This window comes from Clytia hemisphaerica, unplaced genomic scaffold (assembly GCF_902728285.1).
Source record: "Clytia hemisphaerica strain Z4C2 unplaced genomic scaffold, Clytia hemisphaerica genome assembly, whole genome shotgun sequence".
NCBI classification, from domain to species: Eukaryota; Metazoa; Cnidaria; class Hydrozoa; order Leptothecata; family Clytiidae; genus Clytia; species Clytia hemisphaerica.
The window spans coordinates 1,827,469-1,853,994 of NW_027103770.1; the positions used below are offsets into that span (position 1 = coordinate 1,827,469).

Below are 26,526 nucleotides of genomic sequence, written 5' to 3' on the forward strand. Positions count from 1 at the left end.
AAAAGGTTCACATTTTTTGAAGGATTTTAAAGCCAAATTATTTTTTTTCTGATGATACTATAAAGGTATAAAAGCGTATACGTTATAGGGAAAAATCAGAATATAATAGCTGCATTCTTTTTCACCGTTCAACATATAATAGCGTATACGTATTATGCTGGATTAAGTAGAAATTTGTGGTTTTTAAAAACAAAAGTGAAAGTTGTATGAAATCAATACATGTTTTTTTATAAGAATACTTTGAAGCCTTCGGATGTAATTAACTTTAGCTTTAGTTCAAAGCCTAAAAATGATTTTTTTTCACTTTTCGGTCGGGGTTGTGGATGGCCAAAAGTGACTTTTTCGATTTTTCCTGTTTGACCTTTTCAATATTTTCAATTTTTGATTGATTATTTCGATCTTATCAGTTAGGGTCAGGGTTGAAGCTCGAAACATTACGTCATTATTTAGATGATCTGTTAAGTGTAGAAGAGGCTCTCTGAGGGAAATTGTATACTCTTTGGAATAGGACCTTTCTCCCTCTCCTCGTGAACAATTTCAACAAAATTCGAGAGCCTATGTATGGTAGACTAGCAAACTACTCTGTTAATTAGGGATGAGCTGGAGTTTTTACAAGAGACTTCACTAATTGGTTATTTGAAGTAATAGAGATGACGCGTTCTTTAGAAAAAGTAATAAAATTTTTTTATTACAGGTTAACGACCAACCAAATCAAACGAGAGCTTGTAAAAACTCCAGCTTGTCCCGTTAATTAATCATGTCAGAGGGCGGAAAAAAAGGCGGTGGGTGTTTGCTAAAATAGAAACTGCGTAGGAAAACGAGCAAAAGTTGGTGAGAGGTTGCTGATTAACCAAGCTTTCAGCCCTTGCCACTGACAAAATTTCTTCCTTTGCTTACCTAACTCCTACGCTCACTTTTCCCGCGTGATACCGTTCCAGCCCAACTGGCGCGCCAGTCTAGGATTATGGTATTGGTGAAATGAAAAACAAAACAAACCTTTTTCAATGATGATTTTTATGTAGAAAGTTTTTATTTCGGATTCTTAGCCGTGGCTGTTGTCACTGAGTAAGTCCTGACTATTGCGTATACAATGGAGTATCTATCCATAACACGCGCGGGGAACGCAATTTTGTTTGATTAGTTGCAAGTGGCGAATTGACTGATTTTACGTCACTTACAACAAATCAGCTGTTGGGTGAAAGACATTGCAATGGTGCATATCATGAATAAGGCATTGTTAACTGACGGGCCATAAAATTTGTCCGAATTAAGGAAACATTCGAGTTATAAAGGTTCGAGTTAAGGAGACTTAACTGTATAAAGACCGTGGTAGGCAATCATCTAACTCTCGTTGGTGGTATCTTTATTAATGTTTCCAAGGATTAATGTGAGATCCCGTGATAAACAGAAGACTCGTCTTGCATTTTAATAATCTATTGTTTGCAGGACGGATTCGACCTGTTATGCAGATTTTTGCTTCAAAAAATCGAACTTAGCGCTGTACTCACTTACTAGGATAAAAATCTTTAGAAAGTTGCGTTTTTTGTAAGAGAAGTGCGACCAATGGAAGAAAAACAAGATTTGATTGACTGAGTTTTCAAACTCTCATAAGGAATTGGGAAATTCAAACTCGTAACTCAAAACATGCTACCCCAATAGATAAAGAAGAAATTGTAGCATGGATCTCAAGACTTATCCCACGAGTGCGATGTTGGATCATCATATCAAGAGTTTTTCTCAGATTTTCTTTATTCTTATATAATATAATGTTGCCGGTAGATTGTGGCCAAAGTGGCATGAAACTACCAGTAGCAGAATTGAAAAGTGTCTTTTCTTCCTGACTGACTATATTCTATACTCTAAAGTTTCATGGCTCGGAGCCATTCTCTATAATTATCATTTCAAAAATTTTACCAAAAAAATAACAACAAAATTAAGGAAAATAAAAGGAACAATTAAAATATTCAAATATCTGCCTGGATTTTCTGTACCAGAATTAATTATACTTTTTGCTGTTAATTTTTCCATACACCAATGGTGCACAACTTTATGATAAATAATTGGTTTATCAACATAACGACATTCATAATGTTGATGTGCTCCAGAAAACTCCTCATTCAATGTCGCACGTAATTGTGGGACGTTTCTTATCCCGATTCCGCTAATGTTAGCCCGATTTATTAATATTCCGACATATACGTCATCTAATCGGAATGGGTTTATCCAGTCAAAATGTGAACGCATTTTTTCAAGGACAAATCTAGATAAGATTATTCCCATACCAGTTGCGAAAGGTGGATAATAGTCTGGTTCCCATTCTCCTTGGGATACATACCATTTTGAAAATGGATCACGGATTGTTCTACTTTTACTCTTTACGATCTTTCCAGCAAAAATTCGATCTTTATGTTTCAATATAAAAGGGTCTGTATACATTAATGTAAATAGGTTTGGTATGTTAACAAAAACATCATCGTCAGTTTTCAAGAGATAGTCAAAAGTACAATATTCCATAGCCCATAAAAAACCAAACATTATTCTCCGTGAAAGGTCCCAATAGCGCTCCGTACGATTCGTTATCAAAACATCACGGAAAGTAGAAGATTCAATTTTTGCTTTACGTATGAAACTTTCAAGGTAGCCAGTCACAAAGTATGTTTTATATCTTGCGTTGTTGAACTTTTGACTATGATCAATAAATCTTGCATGATTAGCCCAACTAGTACGAATCGAATCTCTTCGCGAGCTATGTTTAATATGTGATGTTACCAAAATTAGAATTTCACCTTTGAAAACATGAATATCTTCCGAATTAAGTAATTTAATGTTGGGTTTTACTTTTGGTGTAGTGTAATGTTTTTTATGCTGGTTCACAAATTTTTTGGTTAACAATAATCTTTCAACGTTTTTAACAAAGCTTTTTAAATCTGTAGATATTGTCAACCAAGGAGAATTTGGCGATATCTCTTTGACAACATAAATTCCATTTAAATAAAGATGGTTGACGAGGAGTATATATATCGTTGTTATGACGAATAGAAAGAAACGTTTTCGTGTCTTTGATGTGCGAATCATTTTCTCAAATCCAATCTTCAAGAACTGAAATGACATTCTATCATATCTTTGAAAATGATGATATCTTGATATATTGACGAGATTTTCAAATCGTTTTACAAAATTTTATAAAACACAATCAAAATAGAGGCAGCTGCTAAAAAAAAGAAGAAACAATCGATACTTTTATGAACGTACCTGTTTATAAAACGAATAAAAATTTAATGAAAGCAGTGTACATACTGTATATGGTATAATTACTGAATAATTTAAAATCTTGATTCATGCAGCAAGTATATTCTTGAATTGCTTGAACAATTCAGCTATTCACATGATCAGAACATATGAGATTCAAAAGTTCAAGAATGCAATCCAATAAGGCTCAGAATATAAGCCTAGAAGTCTATAAAACCGTGCCAAATTGAGCTATTTGAGTACATTAAACAAATAGCCCAAAAGCGACTTTATTGCCCGAGCTTTAAATTTCTAAAAACGAGGAATTAACCAAAATTCTAGTCTAGCTAGCTAGACGACTAATTTATACATAGTAGAAATAAAGCAAAAAAAAATGAATGGAACAATTTTAGTCGTCTAGAAACCTTTGTGCATCAACTCCAAACAAAAGAAAAGTGTCAATATTGCAATTATAATTTTTTCCTGCTCAAAATAATTCTTGAGAAAAAAAATATGTGTGGATTTGTGTATTGAAAGTTTTTCATTTGAGTTTATTTCGTTTTGAGAGTTTGTTGTTGCTTGATAAATTATTTTCTCGCTACGCAAGTTTCTGCGTAGCTAGCCCCTGTATCTATAAGGCTGGAACACCGGATTCTTCCAGTCGTTTATACAAGCTAAATCCCGTATTATTATTAGTATTGGTATTATTAGTATTACACGCATTATAAACGACTCCAGTCTACCAAAATTCTCAATATATTTCAACGCAGACTGTACAAATATTACAAAAGTTTTAAGGTTTTTACGGTGGGGGATCTGAGCGGGCTGAGGGGTGGCTGAAAATTATATCGGTTTACATTACTTTTCCAGTTCGTTAACTATGAATCCCCTTAGATCTAATTTATTCTTTTGTTTTTTATGTATAAAATTTACTTATACACATACGTGTATAAGAAAATTTTCACTTTTTACATTACTTTTCGATGATTTTATTGAGACTATAACTGGTAAAATCTTAGACTAGTAAACTAGTCGGTTATTACTTATAACCTTATAATAAAACTGTCAATCAAATAATGTAAACCCCTTCGATTCTTTTTATTTGGAGCTTGATTTTTTTGTATATGGGTCTGTTTTCAACGACTAGTTTACTAGTTTAGTAAAATCTAAAAATTAACCTTAAGAATACACGCCTTTTTTATAAAAATAGTGTACTTTGGATGACGGTCAAGTATTCTTAAGAAAGTGCCAAAATTGAGGGTGAAATATTCTTAACCTTTTCAGCCCGGCGGACGAGTATAGTCGTCGAGCATACGTTCCGGCGGACGAGTATAGTCGTCTTTTTGACATAGTGATCTTCTAAGCTATATTTCTCCCATTGGCTTCTTTGCTAGCCGTAGAAGTAAAGAGAAACGGAAAGTAGAGGTTCTAAGCTTTCTTTTGATATATGGTGATGTAATGTTTTGATCACGTGGTGAGGCAGCAGATTTCGGAGAAAAGGTAGAGAAAAACACTGAATCAAGATGGCGACCAAGAAATGGGTTTTTCCAACTTACTGCTAAAGTTCTTGGATTTTTTGACTGGTTTAGGCCACTTTTCTTCATGGAAACATTGTTTTTATAATGGCAAAACATCCAGTAAGTATATCTATATTTGTGTTTTGTTTTTAGCATAAAAAATCCATTTATTTGTCATTTTGACCACTTTTCTCGACAAACCATCGGAGTCGACCCAAACTTACAGTACTTTTTACTTTTTATTCAGGTTGGAGCATGGAAAGTGGACAAATTCAATGCAAAAGTGTTTTCTACACCTCATTTATTTCAAAGGAGCACCAAAGAATTTGAAAAGCCTGGATTTATGTTGAATTGCACTACTTCTTCCGCTCCCACCAGCAACGGTCGATTGATCCCCGAAATTCTTGGCTCATAACGATGTCCTGATTACAGCTTATATGGATCAAAATGATGGCAGGAACCACATAACAGCCACATGGAATTATTATGATGACATTTAGCATTCCTTATGGGCAAAAGAGATCAGATTTGATAGCAATGAGTTTGCCTCAAAAGGCTTACGGTTTTTGGAAACTTTGCAACTGTCGCCGACTATGCCATCTAGTTTCACGGCAGCCGATACCCTTCAAAAGCTTCAGGAGCTAAGAATACTGACTGAAAGTGTTGTTTAGATAGTTGGGGAATACTTTTACACCATTTTTGATGTTGTAGCTGCTTCTGGAAACACATTATCATCAAAATACTTCAAAATTGTATATATTGGATTTTTTAGCCGAAAATCGTGATTTTTGGCAAAAGTGACCGATATTTGGGAGGCTGGTGTGACACATACAGATTTTTCTGGATGCTGATTTTTGGTATATTACTTCAAAATGATGTATAGATTGATAAATAGCCAAAGACAGATTTTTTAATTAACTTCCCCCCACTTTTTTTTGCTCTAGAAGTGAAAAATGCAAAAAAAGGGACATTACCGCAAAACGTGAAAAAAAACTGTGGTTTACGTGATGCTACCATTTTTGTAGGAATATTTTATTTGGATTGGTACTTGGTCTAAAAGTTGTAGAATTTAAGTAGCTTTTCAGGGATACCTTACTTTTTTTCTAAAGATTCCTAGTTCTTGAGTTATGAACAAATAACTGAACATGTCTATTTTCTGAAAAAATGTTGCGCGCTGACAGCGTGAAAATTTAAAAAGTTGCGCGCTGGAAAGGTACGTATTTTGGGCCCCCTATTCTTAATTTTTTAGACTTAACTTTTTTACAAACATGAAAAATGATCAATTTGAGAGTTTTGGACTTTTGTTTGAATGAACATTTGGAGCTAAAATTACATTTCTTCCTCAAAGTTTAAATTCAAGTCAAAACAAAGCAAAACAAAAGAAGCAATTTTTTTCTGTTAACGGAATAAAAATGACTGTATTCTTATCAAATTCTGTGAAAGTCACCCTAGAGGGTAAACTCAGGGTATTCTTACGATTTAGCCAATTTTCACCCTGATATTCTTATAGAAGATATTCTTATATAAAACACGCGAGGATAATAAAATCGTAATCATTTTCACCTTAATTAAAACGGCAAGTACAAAACGCCTACTACCTATATAGAGTCAACCAGCAATAATTTGTATTTGATATCTTTTGATTGGATGAATATTTTTGAAAAATTTTTTCAGTGATGATGATCTAAGATTGAAAAATCACTCCTGTGAAAATGGTAATCATATCACATTTCGTACAAGAAGTTGATTTTTTTCTTCTTCATTTTTCATTTTCATTTGTCTTTTTTCCCCAATTTTTTTCGCCTGATAATATTCCACTTGCAAATATTTTTTCAATGAGCACAAAATCGCAACTTGATTCAAATTCTATCAAAAGTTACAGCTATTTTGTCTCAGCTGCAAATTATTTTGAGACAAACTTTAAAAAAATTGGTTTTTTAGTATTAAGTAGTAGGTAGTACACGTTTTATTCTTTATTAGAACCCAGTTTATAAGAACATTTAGGCTGAAATTCGTCGAAAAATTAAGAACATCGTAAGAACATGCCCAGCCTCAGTTTGGAAAAAAATGAGAAGAAACTACAATTTTTTCCTCTTTTCAAGCCGTTTTAACCAAACTTAGGGATGGATTTTCTAAAATCGAGAGTCAAATATTGTCCAAATTTTACCAACTTTAAGTGCTCTTTATTTTGCATGATGTTGTCGATTTAAAGTAGTCCCAAATATTAAGAACGCATTTAAGAACATTTTAGGCTGAAAATTGCTAAAAAAATAAGCACATCCAGGCTCAGCCAAATTTTAGGTTTTCTAATAAAAAAAAAACGTGTAGGCGTTTTGTACTTGTCGTTTAAATAAAAGATGGTTTCTATGTCGCCTTAATTACTTAAGAAAAATGTTAAAATCTTATATAAGAAAGTCTTATATAAGAAAGATAAATAAGCTCGTATTGTGCACCATCCTTTTTTTGATTTCAAGAACTAATTAACGAAAGATATAGGTGTTTTTCCACTGACGGCTTTTAAAGCTAACATGTATAACGTGTTAAATAAACGCCGAATAGCTCAAACTATTCATATAATTTGTGGATGAAAAGAGATGGTTACATGTTAATGTTTTCTTTTGAAAAAGAATAAATTTATTTCAACACTCAAGAGAAAATGGCAATGACGAGACGTCAAGGGAATTCTAAGTTTTTAGCTTCTAATTATATTTTAACTGCTTGTCTCTAAGGAACGGGTTAGATGGCGTGCTTTGACTGAAAAGTGTGCCGAGGTTAGGTAGGAAATCCTATCTAAAAAGTCACGTGACATTACAATAGAATTTCAGCGCTTGACCAATCAGAAGCTTCGCGGGTTTTTCAAAAACAATAGCAGCAATATTTTTCCGATATTCACTTTATTTTCTCCAGGGGATTAAGGCGGGGACAAAATGCTTGTAACGTTACAAATAATTTTCAGAAGCTCATTTTGGGCTCAAACGAAGCGTATAACTAAGAAGAATAAGATTCAGTCCAGGCAGATATTTTTTTATTTAGAAATTTTGCGTAATTCGCAAAAATCCTCAATTTTGCGCTATTTTGATGACGTCATAAAAATTTAAATTCCAATAACTTTTGATAGAATTATCGAAACAAATATACAAACACTAAAGGTTCCTAAGTAATTAGAGTAATCAGAGCAATGCATTAGGAAATGCTGTGTCGTTTTTACAGAATTACTTCGACAGTTGCAGAATGGGTCGATTGTGTCTGCAAAGTTATGTCTAAATTTGTGGTCCCGAAGATGACTGAAACCACCCCTTAATCGGTTAAGAAGAACCACGCCATCGTTGTCAGCAACTGAGTTAGCGCAAGGTCTAAAAAACTTTAGAATTGCTTGTTTAAATAATGAGATAGAAGGAAATTCCGTATATTATCGCCCAGGTTATTCCATTCATTGATGCAAAAAGGAAAAAAAGAGGCACGATAACGTTCAATCCTACAAAAGGGTGTCTGTTCTATCATCCGCCCTGCCCTACGTTCCTCCTCCCCTCTCTGGGCAGGAAGAACATTTGAGAGATAAGCAGGTGCAAAGCCATTGATTATTTTATAAAAATATATTAGTCTTCGACTTAATCGCCTGTCCGCCAGGCTTTCAAGACCTAGCTCATGATAAATTTTTTCTCTGGATGTTCCTCTAAAACATCCAGTTATCGCAAGGCAAGCATCATATTGAACTGAATCTAGTTTTTCAGAAAAGGAGGAATTACCGGGACGATCATATACAACATCTCCATAATCCAGGTGTGGTCTAATATGGGTTTTGAATATCGTGACTAGTGAATCCCTAGGTAGGAACGCACGAAGCCGGCGAGTAAGACCAATACCTTGATTGGCTTTCTTAAATTTTTCATCAAGATGACGATCAAAAGCCAACTCTTGATCAAGTATGAGACCAAGATGTTTTTGATGATCTTGTCGAGCAATGGCTGCGTTGTTAAAATAAATTTCTGGAGGATCAGGTAGATTTATCCTCCGAGTGAAGTACACTTCAACAGCCTGTTTAGATGGATCAGGGTTGAAGTTCATTTTCCATTGATGAGCCCACTCACTAACCTTCTGCATGTCACTGATCAATTTGTTTGAACAGCGAATATGATCTAGGATAAGGGAGAATATTGAAGAGTCATCGACAAAAATTTTGATCATGGAAATAATTCCTTCAGGGAGGTCGTTATTATATATTAGAAAGAAGAGGGGTCCTAAAATAGAGCCTTGAGGTACACCGGCCAAGACTTCCGTCCATTTGGAAGCTTGACCATCAAGAACCACCCGCTGCAACCTACACGAGAGAAAATTTTGAAGTAATGAGAGAAGGGGCCTGGACACACCATATGACTTAAGTTTGAAATCAGTCCATCGTGCCAAACTCTGTCAAAAGCTTTGGAAATATCAAGAAATACTCCAAGAGTATCTAGAGGTGGATTTGAATCGAAACCTACCAGGATGTCGTGCGTTATGGACAAAAGCTGAGATTTTTATGAGAGGTTTAACCAAGGATTCATCACAGATCTTAATCATCTGTATGGAGATGTCATCCCAACCACTGCGCTTTGTTAGTCGTAAGTGCGCGTATAAGGGCTAAAAATTTTGCTTCATCAAGAGCGATATTGTTTATTTCAAGATTTGTAGCAAAGCTTTGTTGTGGCAAAACACTATCAGTGTCTAGAGAGCACTGATTAGCAAAAAATTTGTTAAACATGTTTGTTTTTGTTGGAACATCAGCAATGAGATTATTGCTGGAGTCTCGAACAGGGGGAATCCTTGGTGACTTCCTTTTATGAAGAAATTGATTTAAAATGGACCAGTATTTTTTCGTTCCCAGATTTAGATCACTAAGATTAGTTGCTAAACGAGAAAAATAAGAATTTTTAGCATCTCTGACTGCCCATCTACACCTAGACTGATATTCATGGAGGGTTTCAAGATCTTCTACTCTCCTCCCATTTTTGACATACCGCTTATAGACTTTAGATTTTTCAAGTAGGGCTCTCTTTATCCCAGCCGTCATCCATACCGCATCGTTGTTCCGGACGGTTATGACTTTATTTGGCACGAAGTTTGACATGATATTAATTATAGTTTCAGTCATAAGAGAAACCTTCCCGTCGACATCAAGACCCTCAAAACATGCATCCCAGTCTACGATGTCTAACGCCCTCCGAATAGGAATGGGGTTTGCTCTGAAAAAATGTCCCAAATTTTACGTTCATAAGATGGAGCAAAATTTAAAATTCAAAATTTAATTTGCAAAAGGTTATGTGGTGATGGCATTTAGGGTGCAAAGAGGGAAGGATACCAGAATCCAAGACCAAATGATCTGCTGATGAGAAAATGCAAGAAGAAGAATCTTGAGGGAGGTGAGTAGGTCCATCAATCAATTGACGCAGACCATGCTAGATTTTGAATATCTCTACCACCAGGATCAGTGACGTCACCGCCCGACCAGTCAGAATTCTTGACATTAAAATCCCCAAGAAATACTGTAGCAGTCGGAGAAAAATTATTAATGTTTATAATGTTCTCCTCCCATTTACGAGAGAAAACCTCAAACTCGTTAGAAGTCTGACTGGGGGAGCGATAATAAAGAGAAAGAAAAAACCGGTTTGCACCGGTTTTCATCTCAGCAACAAGACATTCGTCTCATAGTGGGCACCCCCCCCCCTTTAAAAAGGGGGGTTGAGAATTTTACTGAATTTAAAAGAAGGGGGGCTTGTGAAAATTTCAAATAAAAGGGGTGGCTTGGACAAAAAGAGAGGGGTTAATTTTTTAAGGGGGGGGGCTTGGAAGATTTGGCAATTTGCATAAGAGTGTTTTCCATTCATTTTTAAATTTCTCAACAATTATCTTACTGTATCTGTTAAAAAGTAATTTCTGCCATCAGATTCATATTATTGTATTCTTCATTTTAATAACCTTGGAATATAGTTTGAGATTGTAAGAGTTTGTGCGTAAAAGGTCGAAAAAAAGAGGGGAGTTGAATAAAAAGAGGAGGGTTGAGGAATTTTCATTTTTAAGAGGGGGGTTGAGCTAAAAGAGGGGGGTGCCATTTTTAAGGGAGGGCTTGATACCCCTCTGCCCACTATGCGTCTAATGTAGTGAGTTGTGGTTTCACATCGGGATCTAGATGATCTCGATAATAGATACAAACCGCACCACCTCTCTTATCATTAGAGGGGTGGTCACATCTCTTGATCTCATAATATTATCAATAACCAGCCTAGGATCGTCATCTTTTATCTCAGAATTCAAAAAGGTTTCACCCAAACAAACGATGTCAAATTTGTAGATGTTCAAAAATGCAGAAAGTTGCTTGATCTTAATAAAATCTCCCACATAATCTTCAACCCAAACACTATTAAGATTCCAGTGACAAATACTTTGCGTGGTCTCCTTTTCCGGCCCAGGGTTAACTTCAACGTCACCGGATAAAATAAGGCAAAGAAATATGAATATAAAAAGTAGGTTTTGTAGGGTACATGAGCCAGAAGAATAACCAAGCTTACCATGGTATTTCAAACGTAAGTTATTCAAACATCCAATGCATGCTCTGTCTAAGACTTACACCCAATGAAGTATAAGCCCGAAGGGCTAGAAGTCAATCTCCTTGGTAGGATTTGAAGCCAACAAATCCTACCAAAGTTGCGCAGCCTTGAGCGGCTCGCCTGGTTTTTACTGAAATGACAGATTGAAACTAAAATTTACCGCTAAATTTCGAAAAAAATATCAATCGTAAACAAAGGAATTGCTAGATTCAATCTAAGGCTTTATTTTTTCTTGCCTGAGAAAGGTTAGAGATTGAACTCTAGCCCTTCGGGCTCTAAACTCAATGCTTACACCCATAACATCCTGCTATGTTCAACAACTCTCAAAGAACATGACAAAAAAGAATTGCCACGTTGCTCTCTAGTGAAACTCATAATGAATGTCGTAAAATCTAATAACACCAGGAATGCGTAAAAAAGCATTTTATCTGTGTAAGAAAAAGATAATTATTAGATTCAAAGAAAAAAATAGAACGAGAAATTGATTTTTGTTAAAAAAGAAAGGTTTTCTAGATTTGCGAGAAAAAAAAAACTTTGTGAGAGTGAGTTTTTATCGGAGACAGAGACGAAAAAAAAATAGTGAAGGTGTGTCCTAGCCTGGATATCCAGGCTGTAAACTATTTTTGATATTTTATGTTCTGGTTTACAGCCTGGTCTCCCTAGAGCGATTTGCATTCTCTTTAAGAGAATGCAGTCCGCTTGCTTGCGCTCACTTTGCTAAAGTCGTAAGGGCCAATCTACACAGCGCGGAGCAATTCTAAAGCAAAAATAGGATAGTCCTCCAGTTGCTAGTGAAGATAGGGCTTTCTGTTACATGAAAACATGAAAAAGAAGAAAACAGAGGCAAGTTCATTTTCCAAGAAAACATGGTTGGTCATGATAATGCATGCAAACTTTTTTATGGACTCTGGTGTAATCTTTGGATGTTTTAAATAGTTTTAGATCCGCGGTCGAAAATAATTCAGACGTCAATTATTCAAAACACCATGTAACGTAAATCTTCAAACTTTAGAAGGCGTATGGTACTGTAAAGTTAGTAAAAATATACTTTTAAAATAGTCAATAAGGTAAAAAACGGAGGTCTTTTGCGTGAGAAGTGGATAAAAGTTGTCCCATATATTGTCGGATATACCCATGATTGTTTTGAAATCAAAGTATTTATTGTTTGGTCTTTTAAGGCGCGTCATGTCGACCTCAAATTCGTAAATACAGCAGTATTTTTTATATATTTTCCATTCTTATACACTGATGATATATTGACGCTCAATAAGTTCCCATTTTCGGTTAAATTGAAATCGCTTTCAAACTTCCTGAAGAAACTCTAATAATTGAAGGTATATTTTTTACTAAACTCACATTTATGGTGAAGATTTCAAGTCCCATTCTCCTATTCGCTTTGAAGCATAAAAAGGTATTTACCAGACGTCTTCACACTACTCGATATACTCCCGTGGTTGGTAAAAAAAACTAATTTAAATCTTAAAGATTTGATAGATAAAGATAAAGTTAGAGAGCATCATTCTCATCCTAGGGGCTTTTGATGCGAAGCTAAACCGGCGTTTGTGACGACGGGAACCGCCTAGTACTTATCTATTTGTTATCTAAAAATTCTACTATACATGAGTTAATAACTCACTGTTACTTCACAGAATCAGATTCTTCGGAATAAGGTGATGAGTTATTTTATTAACATAACTTACGGAATGGCGTCACCCCAAAATATGGCTTCCGCTCAAATGTTTTTTGAGCCAGGCTACCACTTGGTAAAATAAGTCAAAAAGGACAAAGAGGAAACAAAAAGACAAAAAGTGGATACAAGAGCCGTAAAGATGTGGATAAATGTTCTTCTGAAAATGTCAGATTAGATGCCAGTCTTATCAAATGTTCGCATTGGTCACAGCGCTCACTGGTGGAACCCGGCCAAGAAGCGTGACGTAACGTACCTCTTTTTATATAATATTAGTCGGCATAACAATAGACTGGCACGCCAGTCGGGTTGGAACGGTATCCCGCGGGAAAAGTGAGCGTAGGAGTTAGGTAAACGTTGTTAAAAATTTGTCGGCGGCAAGGGCTGAAACTGTCAAGATCTGTTAAGATTATCATCAGCATCTCACCAACTTTTGCTCGTTCTCCTACACAGCTCTTATTTTAGCAAACGCCCGCCGCCTTTATCTTCCCGCCCTATGACATGATTAATTAACAGACTAGCTTGCTAGTCTAAGATAACAAGTGTTCATGATATGCACCACTGGCGAGTTTTCTGAGAACTTTTAAATCATGAATACTCATACAAGACACAAGAAACACAAAAAATAGTCTTACCCTATATTTCCATCCAAACCCATATTAAAAGTTTGTGATTTTTCTTTCAACTTTGGCGCTCGCTTGGCGCGTTTCTTGCGGTTGACCTCCATCATCATAGTACAATGGTCATCACCTGCCGTGTATGTATTCGACCGTGGTTGTAATTTCAGCGGCTTCTTCATTATCCTTGGTACAAGGTGAGGTGATTTTAAAATCTGCATTTATTTCTTTGTTCCTCTTTAATGTAGAAAGGTGCGAATTCATCCAATCTTTTTTTATCTTTTAGAATAATTCTATACTGAAAATTGAAAAAATCCGATACTGTATTTCGTGTTAACACGTGTGAACCAGGTCAAACTTATTACAAATCGCTGCTTAATTCACTTATCATATAAGGTTAAGCGAGGCAAAGCTAGGTTAAGAAGGTAAAAATTGAAATCAAAACAAACAGCATAAATATTAAAAGGGGTAATGAATAAATTTCAACCACTGAACTTTTTATGAACCATTGACACAGATCGTGGACTCGATCCTGTGTTTTTTGAAGGTGGTACCCTAATGGTACCTTAATATGGGTAAAAACCATTGACTTCCAAGCCCGAAGAGCTAAACTCCGAGACTCCACTTCATTTTCCATCCAGAACACCCGCGCGTAGTTTTTACACAAACGCCGGATTGAAAGTAAAATCTATCGCTAGATTTAAAAAAAATGCAGTCCTCAAAAACAAAAGAACCACTAGATACAATCCGTCGTCATGATTGCGGGGCGTTCTAAGCGCGTTCTAGATGAGAAATAAGTGGCTTCACTTTTTTCTTGCATGGCAAAGGTTAGAGATTCTACTCTAGCCCTTCGGGCTTTAAACTATATGGTGAAAACAGAAAATTTCGTTAAAGTATAAATTGAGCCACATCGAGAAGTACTACCACGTTCCTAAAGACTCCGATGAAAGATAGCGATCAAGTCTTGGTCCAGGTTAAATAAAGGTCAGCAGTTTCAACTAATCATGTCGTATTTTCAGCATTTTACTTTTTCCCTGTAAACCTGTTTACTTAACCTTGAAGTGAGACCGAGAAGGGTAAAAGATGAATCCAAGAAACTAAGACTTAAAGTAAATAATGAATCACAAAAACGTGTACCACACACGACGTAGAATCGAATATACGAAACAAATCATAGAAAGTGAAAAAATCTTGAAAAATGCATAATATGCTACATTTGTAAAAAGTACATTGCATAACTGAATACATGAGAAAAAAAATGGTCCCAGTGAAAAATTAACTCAAAATCGACACATGATTAAGATACGAATACGACCTCAATACGAATTTTTTTATCACGTGAAGGTTCAACACTACAGTCCAGTCTCTAAAGCTCGGACAGGCGCGGGAAGGTAAAATTTGTTCTATTTTGTCTGTGACCTCAGTTGGAGGCGAACCTCAGGCTTTTCTTTCGTAATTATCTTACACGCTTTTTTTATAAGAATAACTTTTATAAGTATATTTGGGTGAGATAGGCCTATTGTTTAGAACAATAGAAAAATAAGAATAATGCTCACCTTCAAAGTACACTGTTCTTATGAAAAAAGCGTAAACTACCCGCGGGTACGTACCACTTTTTCCCCGGGATTGCTCCAATTACCATTGGTCTTTCTTTTTCTTTTGTACAAAGTCTTTGGTATGACCTGGCCGAGGATTGAACCAATGACCTTACGCCGAATGCTCTACCCTTGCACTGTGGTCGAGTTATAGAGAGACCAATATATAAGAAACGACTTCTCAAAATGCTGACTGAAAAAAGATAACAGCATAAGGTCCAGCGGCTTTAGCACCAGTCAGACTTTTGAAATAATTTCCAAAAATCCCTAAATTGGTTTTAACTCGTATGAAGTCATCAAACTCTAAAAATAATGCTAGAATGGAATCTTATGAAAAGAAAGTCAAGAACACTTGACAAAGATTTCCATCGAGATTCAAGTCCATTCAAGTTTTACTTTAGAGTTTGGTGAAATAAAGAAACGTTTAAAATATTTGAAGATTAACAAAGATGTAGAATAAAGAAGGATCAAAAAGCTTGTCAATATCTTTGCTAAAAAATCTTAAAATACAAATGTGAATCCTACAAACAAATAACACATGCAAACATTTCCCACAAACTAAAGTTACGACACACCAGAGTCAAGAGCACAAACCCTCGTTTGCATACGGATCTCAGTTTGAGGCTGAGTTGTTGAGAGTTCCAGAAAGGCTGAAGCCTTAATTCAAAAATTCATAGTCAAGTTTGCCAAAAGTTTCCCGAGAAAGTATATTATCTCTGGGGAGGCTTCGAAGCTTCAAGAAAACTGGCATCGCCTGATGACATCAAAGCTCAAAAGAATAATAACATCACCGTTAATCATCATCGTCTCCTATCGTTGAAAAATAATGTTACTAATAGAATGACCATGATCTCGTCCAGCCGAGCAGACATAATAAGATTCCCATGGTGTGAGCCCCCGTCTTCCTGGCTGAAGCATCGAATCAACGAAAAAGGTCACAAGTATTTCTCACACTCAATTACTAAACGTCCGCATCACTCACAGTCAAGCTGAGAGGAATCATGTCATTGCGACAGCGTCATCTATTCAAATCAAATTGAAACACAGCACAGTTACAATCTAACTCTCAACTCGTTAATCAACCCATTAATATACACAAAAAACGATGCTTCTATCCTTGTCTTTCCTTCGAACAATTAGGTGTATCAAAGGTTTGCGTTCTCCGAAGTGTCACTAGGTACACTAGAAGATACTTAGACATATCTTAAGACCTTAAGGCCACGACTGTTGTAGATATACCCTAATCAGGACTCAGCTTTCAAGAATTTCGTAAAATATCGCAATCCTGTTTTTCATCTAAATATCCTTTCTTTTCAGCTCTTTTAAAACAAACCATGACAGAAAACCAACTAAAAACATTTTTCGAAAAGTTGTTTTGAAAATGAAAGGAAGACATTCATTCCAACCACCATTTTTGCTACCATAAAACACTTTGAAACTTAAAGAAAATAGACAGCTCCATGATTCTCAATGTCTACTTTGACAAGGATAATTACGTAATTAATGTTTAGGATATCCGTGCATCTGACAAACGGGAAATTAAAAACAACAAACTTTATGGTGTAAAGACTGAAGCTTTTTTTAATTAGCTTCATTTCAATTTTCTATCAATCTATCACATTACGGAATTAGTTTAATTTGATGCCAGTTAAATGGTATTACATATTAAACTATAGATGTCTGTCAAATTTGTGATATGTCGTCGCTGTAGAATATTTTCATAATTTTCAGAAAGGTCCAAAAACTATGAGTCTATTTCTTGGAGTTACAGCTTTCTTCTTCTAAAAATGTAGTCTTGATGCATCGAGACAGCCTATTTTAGAAAAAGAAAGCCGTAACTCCAAGAAATGGAGTCACAGCTTGGAAGTTTTTGGACCTTTCTGAAAATTATGAAAATGGAGATACGGCTTTCTTATCAAGACGATGTATATTTCGCTTGTTACATCTGAAAGAGGCTTGACAGCAGTTAAAAAGGTTTGACAACCATGACAACGAAGAGAGCTGAAAATTTCCATACTCTTAAAGATGGCCAATCTCTATTACTGGTCAAAATATCTATACCACTAAGTGCTTACTTAAAGTGGAGTCTCCATAACTCGAACACACACGAGGAACACAAATTTGTTCGAGTTAAGGAAATTTCAAGTTATGGATGGATTAAGGTTTATACTCTTGTCTCCCGAATAGACGGGGGGGGGTCCGAATAAGCGGGGGGATGGAATAAGAGGGGGGGGGGTAATTTGAAGACAAAATTTTTTTAACTGATATCAATTTAAACAACAAAAAAGAAACTTTAACAAATGAACACGTAAAATAAGAACCAATACTAACAAAAAGGAAAATTTTAACAAGTTTAAGGTCTATCTACACTGTAATACAATATTGAATTATTCGAATTTAATTAGCGGGGGGGTCTTAATAAGAGCGGGGGGATGGATTTTTTTCTCTCTTAGCAATTAGCGGGGGGGGTCTATTCGGGAGACAAGAGTAAGACATTATTAACTTAAGGGACATGATAACTTGTTTGATTTAAAAAAAGGAGAAAATTTGAAGAGACTCCACGTTACCTCTGAGTTAAGTAGTTTTAAAAATAACAACTGTGGGTTGACAATCTCTATCACTATCGAATATCTAAGTTAAGCTTTACAGCCTGCTGTACAGTATATCAAATAGTAATCTCTATGTACAATATTGTTGAAAAAGGCCAGTTGGCCGAAATATTCATTAAAGAAAAATGATGTGTTTTTACTGACAAAGTTATTATTTCTACACTCTCGCATACACAGAGAAAATTGGTTTTACTTAACAGGATTCTAGAGAGATATACACCTTTTAGTCTGTAAATGTATGAATATCAAAACAGCTGGCTCAAACTATTTTTTAGTGAATAGAATCATCTCAGCTTATTATGAATATCTCTATACCACTGGTCATCAAATAATCTTCAAGGTTCTCTTAGTCGGTTTCAAATCCAGTTACTGCCAATCGATAACTAACCCAGACCAACCTGAAAAGTTTATGTTTCGATTCGTCTCAGGTCTCAAATAATTATCCAAAAATGATCATTTCAATATTTTTGTTGATATTTTTTGTTGATATGAGTAAGCAGAGCATGAAGGGAAACAAAAGAATTCGTTTCGATCAAACATCTCATATACACACTCCCACTCGAACAAGCTTAGACAAGTCCTCCTTTTTTGTTAAACTCGATTTGATCTTTTCTTTAAAGACCTGATAATGAATAGATGAAAGTTGACAATGTGCTGTGGAAGTTAGTACCTGGTTAGTGCTTACAAGAAATTAATTTTTAGTTCTTGTATGTGATGTTGTTTTACTTGTTTCACAGTGGTTAGAAATATTTAAAATCTTCACTTGACCCAAGAAGAAGTTTTTACGACAGCCAGGCTGAGCTCTTCAAATCATTTATCTTCCCAGTACTTTATCTGCTTTCCTTTATATCATGGGAACGAGAGCAAAGAGTTATGGGTAGACCGATAATTACACTTAAACTATTAAACACCCCTGTGTCACAGACCCACTGCCCCACTGGAAAATTAAGTAAAAATTTCGTCGCCGGTGGAAAAATACCCTTGAATTTCAGCCCCACTGAGAAATCGACTTTGATCTTATCCCCATTCAAAATTTAACGATGAAACATTGCCCTCCAAAACCATCCTCACTGGTTTCTTTAAGCTTGGAGCAATAGAATTCCTATCCCCACTGAGGGAAAAACTTCCACCGGGGGTGTGAGATAGGGGTGTTGTAATTCACAAGATTCAAATCATTTTCAGAAAGTAAAAATGGAACCAAATTAAAAAATAGAGTAGAGATAAAAAACATCGAAAAATAAAAACCTTGATTGACAGCTGCTAAAATGGCTAGAAATGGGCTCAACAGGAAAAATTACTGCTACAAAGAATAGAAAATTGCCCCAGGTAAATGGATAACCAAAAATATTGAACAAAGTAAGCCTGTTATCATCGCTACCTATATTTCTCGTTTGAAAAACTATAATTTCTCGTAGACAAAAACACAAGGGAACCGTCCCCCATAGGGCCCAGCCTCCAAACCAATCAGTTGTTCACATAGAAAAAAGGTCCAATGTGTTAAGGTTTAGGGTATTAGTCGAGACATGATCATCTATATGAATTAAATCAGTAGGTTGATTTACATAAGTTTTCTAGAGTAAGCCTGCTAAATTCGCTACTTATATTTCTCCCATTAACTACCCCTACACAAACAAAATAATTCAACATAAACAAGCAAAAATGATCACCCCTTTCCAAAATAAAGCATATCACAAGCAAGTAAATATGTAAATAAGCAGAAATTTAATAGAGTTAATCCTTAACCGATGATCTGTCGTATTAGAATGTCATGGTATCAGGATCAAAGAGATCAAATGCCAAACTTTTCTTCCCGTTTCTTTCTCGCAGTGTAACCCCCATGTCACAACATTATCGTCTTTCTTAATTGTCTTTAGTAACAACATTTTTTATAAGAAAAAAAACCAGTAAGTACAAATACAAAATAATTATGAGCTTGTCATTGTTTCCAGTATTGAGATTTTATTGTATGGTCCAATAATATAGAGCGGATGTTAAACAGGGACAATAATGGACCTTGTTGTCTAAAATATCAATATCACTCAAACATCGAAGAGCTCCTGTCCTAGTCTGGAGATCCATACTCTCTATTCAAACTTACACCACATAAGCAAAAATCCCATCAGTATTTTTGACCCAGTTTGAATTTGTTTACATTTGGTTTGAATTTCGTGCACTTCCAATCAAAACAATAATATCACGTGACTTCAACAATTGTTTAACAGCCAATAGAATTCTGCGACCAGATTTGGCATCTATAAAAATACCCGGCTACTTGTTTCTATATTATTATTCGTTTTAACTAAATGTTATACTTCGAAACCACACGAACAGAGTAGACGGGTCTCCCAGCTACTCCTGTCCACATTCGAATCCCCACTTCTTAAATGTTCCTTTAATTACATACAGTAACACCCATGTGTCAAAGACTCGATGGGGCCCCTGCCCCACTGGAAAATTGAGTTGGAAAAATACCCTACAATTTCATTCGATTGTACACCAAAATCATTCCAATGGGAATCCCATTTGTGTTTGGATAGAACTTTTCACCTCCACTGCAGTGTACCAAAGAAACCTGAGCTGGCTAGCTATGAAGAGTTTAAAAGTCTTAGATTCCCGACTTATCCTTGTAAACTCATGTCACGACCAGTAACTGGTCACGACTCTATCTAACCTGGCAATCGGTTGGATCAAATAAGATAGAGAAACTAACGAACAAGTCACTATTCGAGTGCAAAACAAAAACTTTCTTATAAAAAAAACTATAAAACAAGGTATCTCCAAAGCTGCATAAAAAGTAAGACGAGACAAAAAACCCCCACTAACATTTTTAACACTGAGGTAACATAAACACCAAAAGATGTCTTTTTAACATCTATATGACATCCTTCAAAGGATTTCCATGACGTCAAAAGGTATATTAGATTGCTGACTACCACGCATAAATGAAAAGATTGTTATGTCATTACGAGGGAAAGTATGTTGAACAGTGAAAAAGAATGCGGCTATTATATTTTGATTTTTCCCATTACGAGGGAAAGTTTTCTGAAATGCTGTCTCAGAAATAATCTATAAAGTATCACGTATATCGATAGTAACAACAAAACATATAGATTGTGTAGTGTGTAACTTCGATGAAAAATACAGACCCGGTAGGATTTTTTTAGCCAGTGGGGACAAAAATAACAGACTGAAACTCAATGGGAATTGATATATCTTTTATGGTTGGGATTTCAGTTCTTTTGTTTTCAAGTCAGAAAATTCAATGGGGGTGGGAAAAATAATAAAAATTTTGCAGTGAGGATTGGTTTGTTTGATTAGTTTCAGTGGGGAGAAAAATTGGAATATAATTTTTCACCGGGGCGATATCTCGGCCAATTCTCCCAGTGGGCTTGTGAGAAGGGGGTGCTCTAATCGACCTTATCTCTCCTTGTTTTTGAGCTGTAATCGGGGCAATGAGACAGGGGTGTCATCACATTCTGATTTCGACTCTCAACGTGAACGGACGTCTTGAAAAACTGACTCGTGTCAAAAATGGGCGATTCAGATACAAGTTTTGAAACGACTTTGAATTCACTGACTGATAAATTAGTAAATATCACTATTGGAGAAACTATTGATTCTGCTTATCCTGCTTCGAGCGATTGGGAAGATGTTTTACTAACCATTAAAGAGAGAAAGACTAAAAGATTGGCTTGTGATGTGGAAACCTTAAAATCAGAATGTTTCAAAAAGTTTGGCATGAACGACTTGTCTTTTGAAATGGCTGTTGACAGATTAATGCAGATAGGTTGCATCAAACAAATCACAAGGAGTGGTAAAAAAACTTTTTCAATGTTGTCTGCTGATGTTCCAGCTTTTGAGACTTTAGAAAATAGTCAAAGTATCGAAAACACTCTCACAGACTTTATGGACTTTAAGAAGTACGTGACAGACTCTTTGGGAATGCTCGATAATAAAATTGAAAAATACCAGTCTACTTTTGAAGTCAAAGATGTTGTGATTAAATTACTAAGGGAGGAGCTAAAAACGGCACAAGAAAATTTGAAAATGGCACTTGAGCAAAATTTTGTTCTATCAAAACAACTCTCAACAACAAAGATTTTGACAAGGGATTCTGTTGATTTTTCTGAAACATCTGAAAACATGAAAACAATTAATGAAGTAATTAATGATATTCCTTTTGACAAAAGTCTTCTATCAACTCAAAATGACCCTTTTAAAAACATGAAAGGAAAAGATCAATTATCTCAAGTACGATCTAGAAATCACAATCTTTTTTTATCAAAAAAAGCGATTAATATTTCTGAATCGACTCACAAAATGACACATCATGTTGAAAATCAAAACATTCAAAATGAAAACAGTATTGTTGGTGGCATCTTATTAAGAAAACCAAAAATGGACTTATTCACACAATCGTCACAAAAGTCGCACATCTCAGAGAATTTAAGATCAGAAAACGCTCTACATCAGGAGGAAAATGCTAAAAAATCGACGCGTAAGCAAATTATTATTTGTGGTGATAGTCTCTTAAACAACATAGAAGGAAATGGTATCTCCAACAAAAAAAACAAGTCCATCGTGAGAAACTTTCCTGGTGCAGACTCGCAAGATATGATTAGCTACCTTCGGCCCGTTTTGATAAAAAAGCAACCAAATTATCTTATTTTACACGTGGGAACAAATGATATTACTTCTGGATGCGATACAGAAGCAAATTTGGAAAAGATTCGAAGATTGATCAATGAGCTAAGTCCAGAGACTGAGCTCATAATTTCCAAAGTTGTAAATCGTGACGATGAACCGGGGATGTCAAAAAAAGTTAAAAATGTGAATGATATTTTAGAAAGCTTTGCTGAGAAATATAATTTATACTTAATTGGCCATGAAAACATCTCCCGTAAAATGCTGTCGAAAAAGAAACTTCATTTGAATGGAACTGGAATTTCGCAGTTTGCACAAAATTTGAAAACCTTTGTGGCTGAATATTGTTGAGAATTAGAGGTTGACCGGAATGGAAATGCTAGTGTTGGAAATTTTGAACCTCCTGTTCATGGATTTGATGTAAATGGTTTGAAATCTGTACAAAATTTGAAAACTAGAAATCCGAGTAATATTATAATTTCATATTTGAACATTAATTCTATTAGAAACAAAATCTCTGATCTTCGAACGTTCATTGACAAAACATTTGATATTATTACTATAGCAGAATCGAAACTCAATGAATCTTTTCCTTGCGCTGATTTTAAAATACAGGGCTATCATTTCCCCCCTTTTCGTCTAGACTGTACATCGAACAGTGGGGGACTTCTGACTTATGTGAAAAGTGACATTCCTACACGTCACTTGACTAAATTCAATTTAGACCCTGCTTTACATATTCTCCCAGTAGAACTTAGGCTTAGGAAGGATAAACTGCTAGTATTTAATATTTACAGACCCGATAGAATTAATATTGATTTATTTTTTGATACTTTGTCTAACGCTATACACTTCTATGAAGTAGACTATAATAACATCATAGTCATTGGAGATTTTAACCTCGAACCTACCGATCCTAAAATGGCACGTTTCCTTGAACTGAATGACATGTCGAATGTCATCAAAACAAAAACCTGTTTTAAATCTGAAAAAGGAACGTGTATAGATCTAATCCTAACAAATTCTAAAAATCTTTCTAAAAATTCAGGCACGGTAGAAACGGGGCTTAGTGATTTCCATCGGCTAATTTATGCAGTGCTTAAGACCAAGTACACGAAATTATCTCCGAAAATTATCAAATATAGAGATTATAAAAATTTTAATAAAAATAATTTTTTATATGAACTAGAACATTGCATTTCCAGTAACATTTTTGAAAATTACGATCAGTTTGAAAATGTCTTTAATAATATTGTAAACAGGCATGCTCCACTGAAAACCAAATTTCTCAGGGCAAATAACAAACCTCATGTCACAAAAGACTTCAGGAAGGCTATCATGATAAGGTCCCATCTCAAAGCGGTGGCTATAAAATCTAAACAGCCTGAGGATAAAGCTATCTACAATCGCCAGAGAAATTTGGTTGTTCAATTAAACAAAAAAGCAAAGAAACTTTTCTTCAGCAAAAACAATCAAAATTCCAAACATTTTTGGGATGCCATAAAAACTAAATTTTCAGATAAAAACTGCAAAGCTGAAGGAAAGATTCAACTGCTAGAAAATGATGTTTTACATACATCAGATGAACATGTTGCCAATATTTTTAACACTTATTTTAATAGGATCACTGAAACTCTTGAAATTCCATCTTGGTCAAATCAATCTACATCCCTGAATTCGGATGATATACTTCTGAGTTAACTTTTCAAAATCATCCAAGTATTAAAGAAATAAATCGAAACCGAAATTCAGACCAAATTTTTGATTTCACCAAGGTTGAAGAGACTGAAGTTCTCAAGGTCATTTTGAGCTTAAACAATTCTAAATCTGTAAGCGGGACAATACCGACTCGTATGCTTAAGATTGCTGCAAATACCTGTGTACCATTTTTGACCACGTGCTTTAACAATTGCGTGGAATCTGGAACTTTTCCTGATCGACTTAAGCTTGCTGACATTATTCCTAGTTTAAAAAAAGGCTGTTTGACGGATAAAGCCAATTATAGACCGATAAGTTTACTCCCAGTTGTATCAAAAATATTTGAACGCTTGATTGTAAATCAACTCAACGTTCATTTCGAGCCTCAATTTTCTAAACTTCTTTGTGGTTTCAGAAAAGGCCATAGCACTCAACATGCCATTTTAAATATGATCAGACAATGGCAAAGTGCTATAGCAAACAATTTAAAAGTGGGAGCGGTCTTGATTGACTTGTCGAAAGCCTTTGATTGCTTGCCTCATAATCTACTTCTTGCAAAACTCTCTGCTTACGGACTCAGTGAGAGTGCTGTTAGACTAATGCACAGTTATCTCAGCAATCGAAAGCATAGAGTTCGTGTAGGGTCACATCTAAGCTCATGGCTTGATATCTTACTTGGGGTACCTCAAGGCTCTATTCTAGGTCCTTTGTTGTTTAATATTTTTATTAATGACTTATTTTATATTATAAAAGAGATATCAAATTTTGCAGATGATAATACTTTATCATCGTCTGGTCCCAGCATAGACGATGTCAATCTAAAACTTTTGCGTCAACTACGCATAGTTCTTGATTGGTTTAAGCATAACTCAATGGTTGCAAACCCCTCAAAATTTCAACTTATATATCCCGGCACCTTCAACACAAATCTTTCTCTTCCGATAGAAAAAAATAACATCAAAAGTCTTGATGTTGTTAAGCTTTTGGGCATAAAAATTGACAGCAGACTGTCATTCATTCCTCATATCACCGAGTTATGTAAAAAATCAAACCAAAAACTCCGGGCATTAAGAAGGGTAAGAAATTTCTTATCGGAAGACAAAGCAAAACTTCTCGTTAACTCTTATATTCTTTCACCCTTTAATTATTGCCCACTTGTTTGGATGTTCTGTGGAAAGGGGGGAAATAGCCTGATTGAGAAATGCCATCACAGAGCACTTTGTGCTCTGAAAAATAAATCAATCTCGAACTATGGTACCTTATTAACTGATTGCAACTCTGTAGATATTCATGCACGAAATCTTAAACTCCTCATAACTGAAGTTTTTAAATCTACGCATGGCCTTGGGCCGCGTATTATGCATGGTATATTCACAACCTTGCAATCTCGTTATACACTTCGTTCCGGTCATACTCTAATCTTGCCATCATATAAAAAATATAACAGTGCTTTTGGAGTCAATACGTTTGACTTTAGAGCTGTATCTTCTTGGAATAAACTACCATCTTCCGTTAAATCAAACGATGACATTAACACTTTTCTTAAAGCTCTAAACGAAAGCGATATACTTTCCAAATGCACATGCAAAAATTGTAAATAGTTTTTCGTTTTCTTTTTCTTAGGATTTTATTTTAATAGCTTTTATATAATATTTTTACGACAGTTGGACTTAATTAGAATTTACTTTTGTATTTTCTAGCAGGTTTTTACCCAACTTTAAATAAAGAATAAATAAAAAAATAAATAAAAAAAAATCATGTATGTTTGAATTTGTGTGAGACGATTCATTACGAAAAATGGAACGTTCGCTTACATTATGGTTATTACACAACTTAGTAAAACTGAAAACAGCTATAATCATGGACGAAATATTTGAGACAAAGGGGATTTCCCTGCGGAATTTTAAACAACAAAAATGATTTTTAAGTGCGTTAAACTACAATTGGAAAGTAGAGTTTTAGCTCTGAGACTCAATTTCAAGCTCAAATTTGCTTCAAGGCTCGCAATATAGCCTAGAAGCTACCGAACCCCTCCAAAATCGAAATATTCAATGAAATCAGATATTGAGATATAAAAACATACACGCTTTTTTTTATAAGAATGGTGTTTTTTCATTTCATCATAGATATTCTTAACTTTTTGAAGAAAATCATCGAATAATATTCTTACGGTATTCTTAGGTTAAGATCGACATTGGTAATCTACAGGTTAAAATGCATTAAAAATGGCATTCTTAGGTTCAGTTGCTAAATTCCATGATGGCAATATTCTTACCATATTCTTAATTTTTTTGGCCATTTTCATCATGGACATTCTTATAAAGTGTATTCTTATAAAAAAAAGAAGCGT

At 35.1% G+C, this 26,526-nt stretch overlaps 2 protein-coding genes and 1 long non-coding RNA gene across 7 annotated transcripts in view; 1 reads left to right on the forward strand and 2 right to left on the reverse strand.

The window, feature by feature from the left end:
* LOC136805928 (uncharacterized) overlaps positions 1 to 26,526 on the reverse strand; it is a 67,838-nt gene that overhangs the window by 21,846 nt on the left and 19,466 nt on the right. Inside the window, exon 1 of one of the 5 annotated variants that reach the window (XM_067062502.1) lies at positions 13,649 to 13,922. The exons of 2 other annotated variants lie outside the window; for them this stretch is intronic. In XM_067062502.1, the coding sequence (XP_066918603.1) occupies positions 13,649 to 13,851 (203 nt within the window). In that variant the 5' untranslated portion in view covers positions 13,852 to 13,922. Of the gene's footprint in view, positions 1 to 11,287; positions 11,514 to 11,618; positions 11,680 to 13,648; positions 13,923 to 26,526 lie in introns of those variants that run through there. 2 more of the 5 variants (XM_067062510.1, XM_067062511.1) reach the window with 2 other exon arrangements.
* LOC136805923 (beta-1,3-galactosyltransferase 5-like) lies at positions 1,733 to 3,562 on the reverse strand. Its single transcript, XM_067062499.1, has one exon. The coding sequence runs from the start codon at positions 3,109 to 3,111 to the stop codon at positions 1,897 to 1,899; it is 1,215 nt and encodes a 404-aa protein (XP_066918600.1). The 5' UTR covers positions 3,112 to 3,562; the 3' UTR covers positions 1,733 to 1,896.
* On the forward strand, positions 4,500 to 5,663 carry LOC136805924 (uncharacterized). Its single transcript, XR_010846467.1, has 2 exons — positions 4,500 to 4,865; positions 4,993 to 5,663. It is a non-coding gene; the product is annotated as an uncharacterized lncRNA (long non-coding RNA).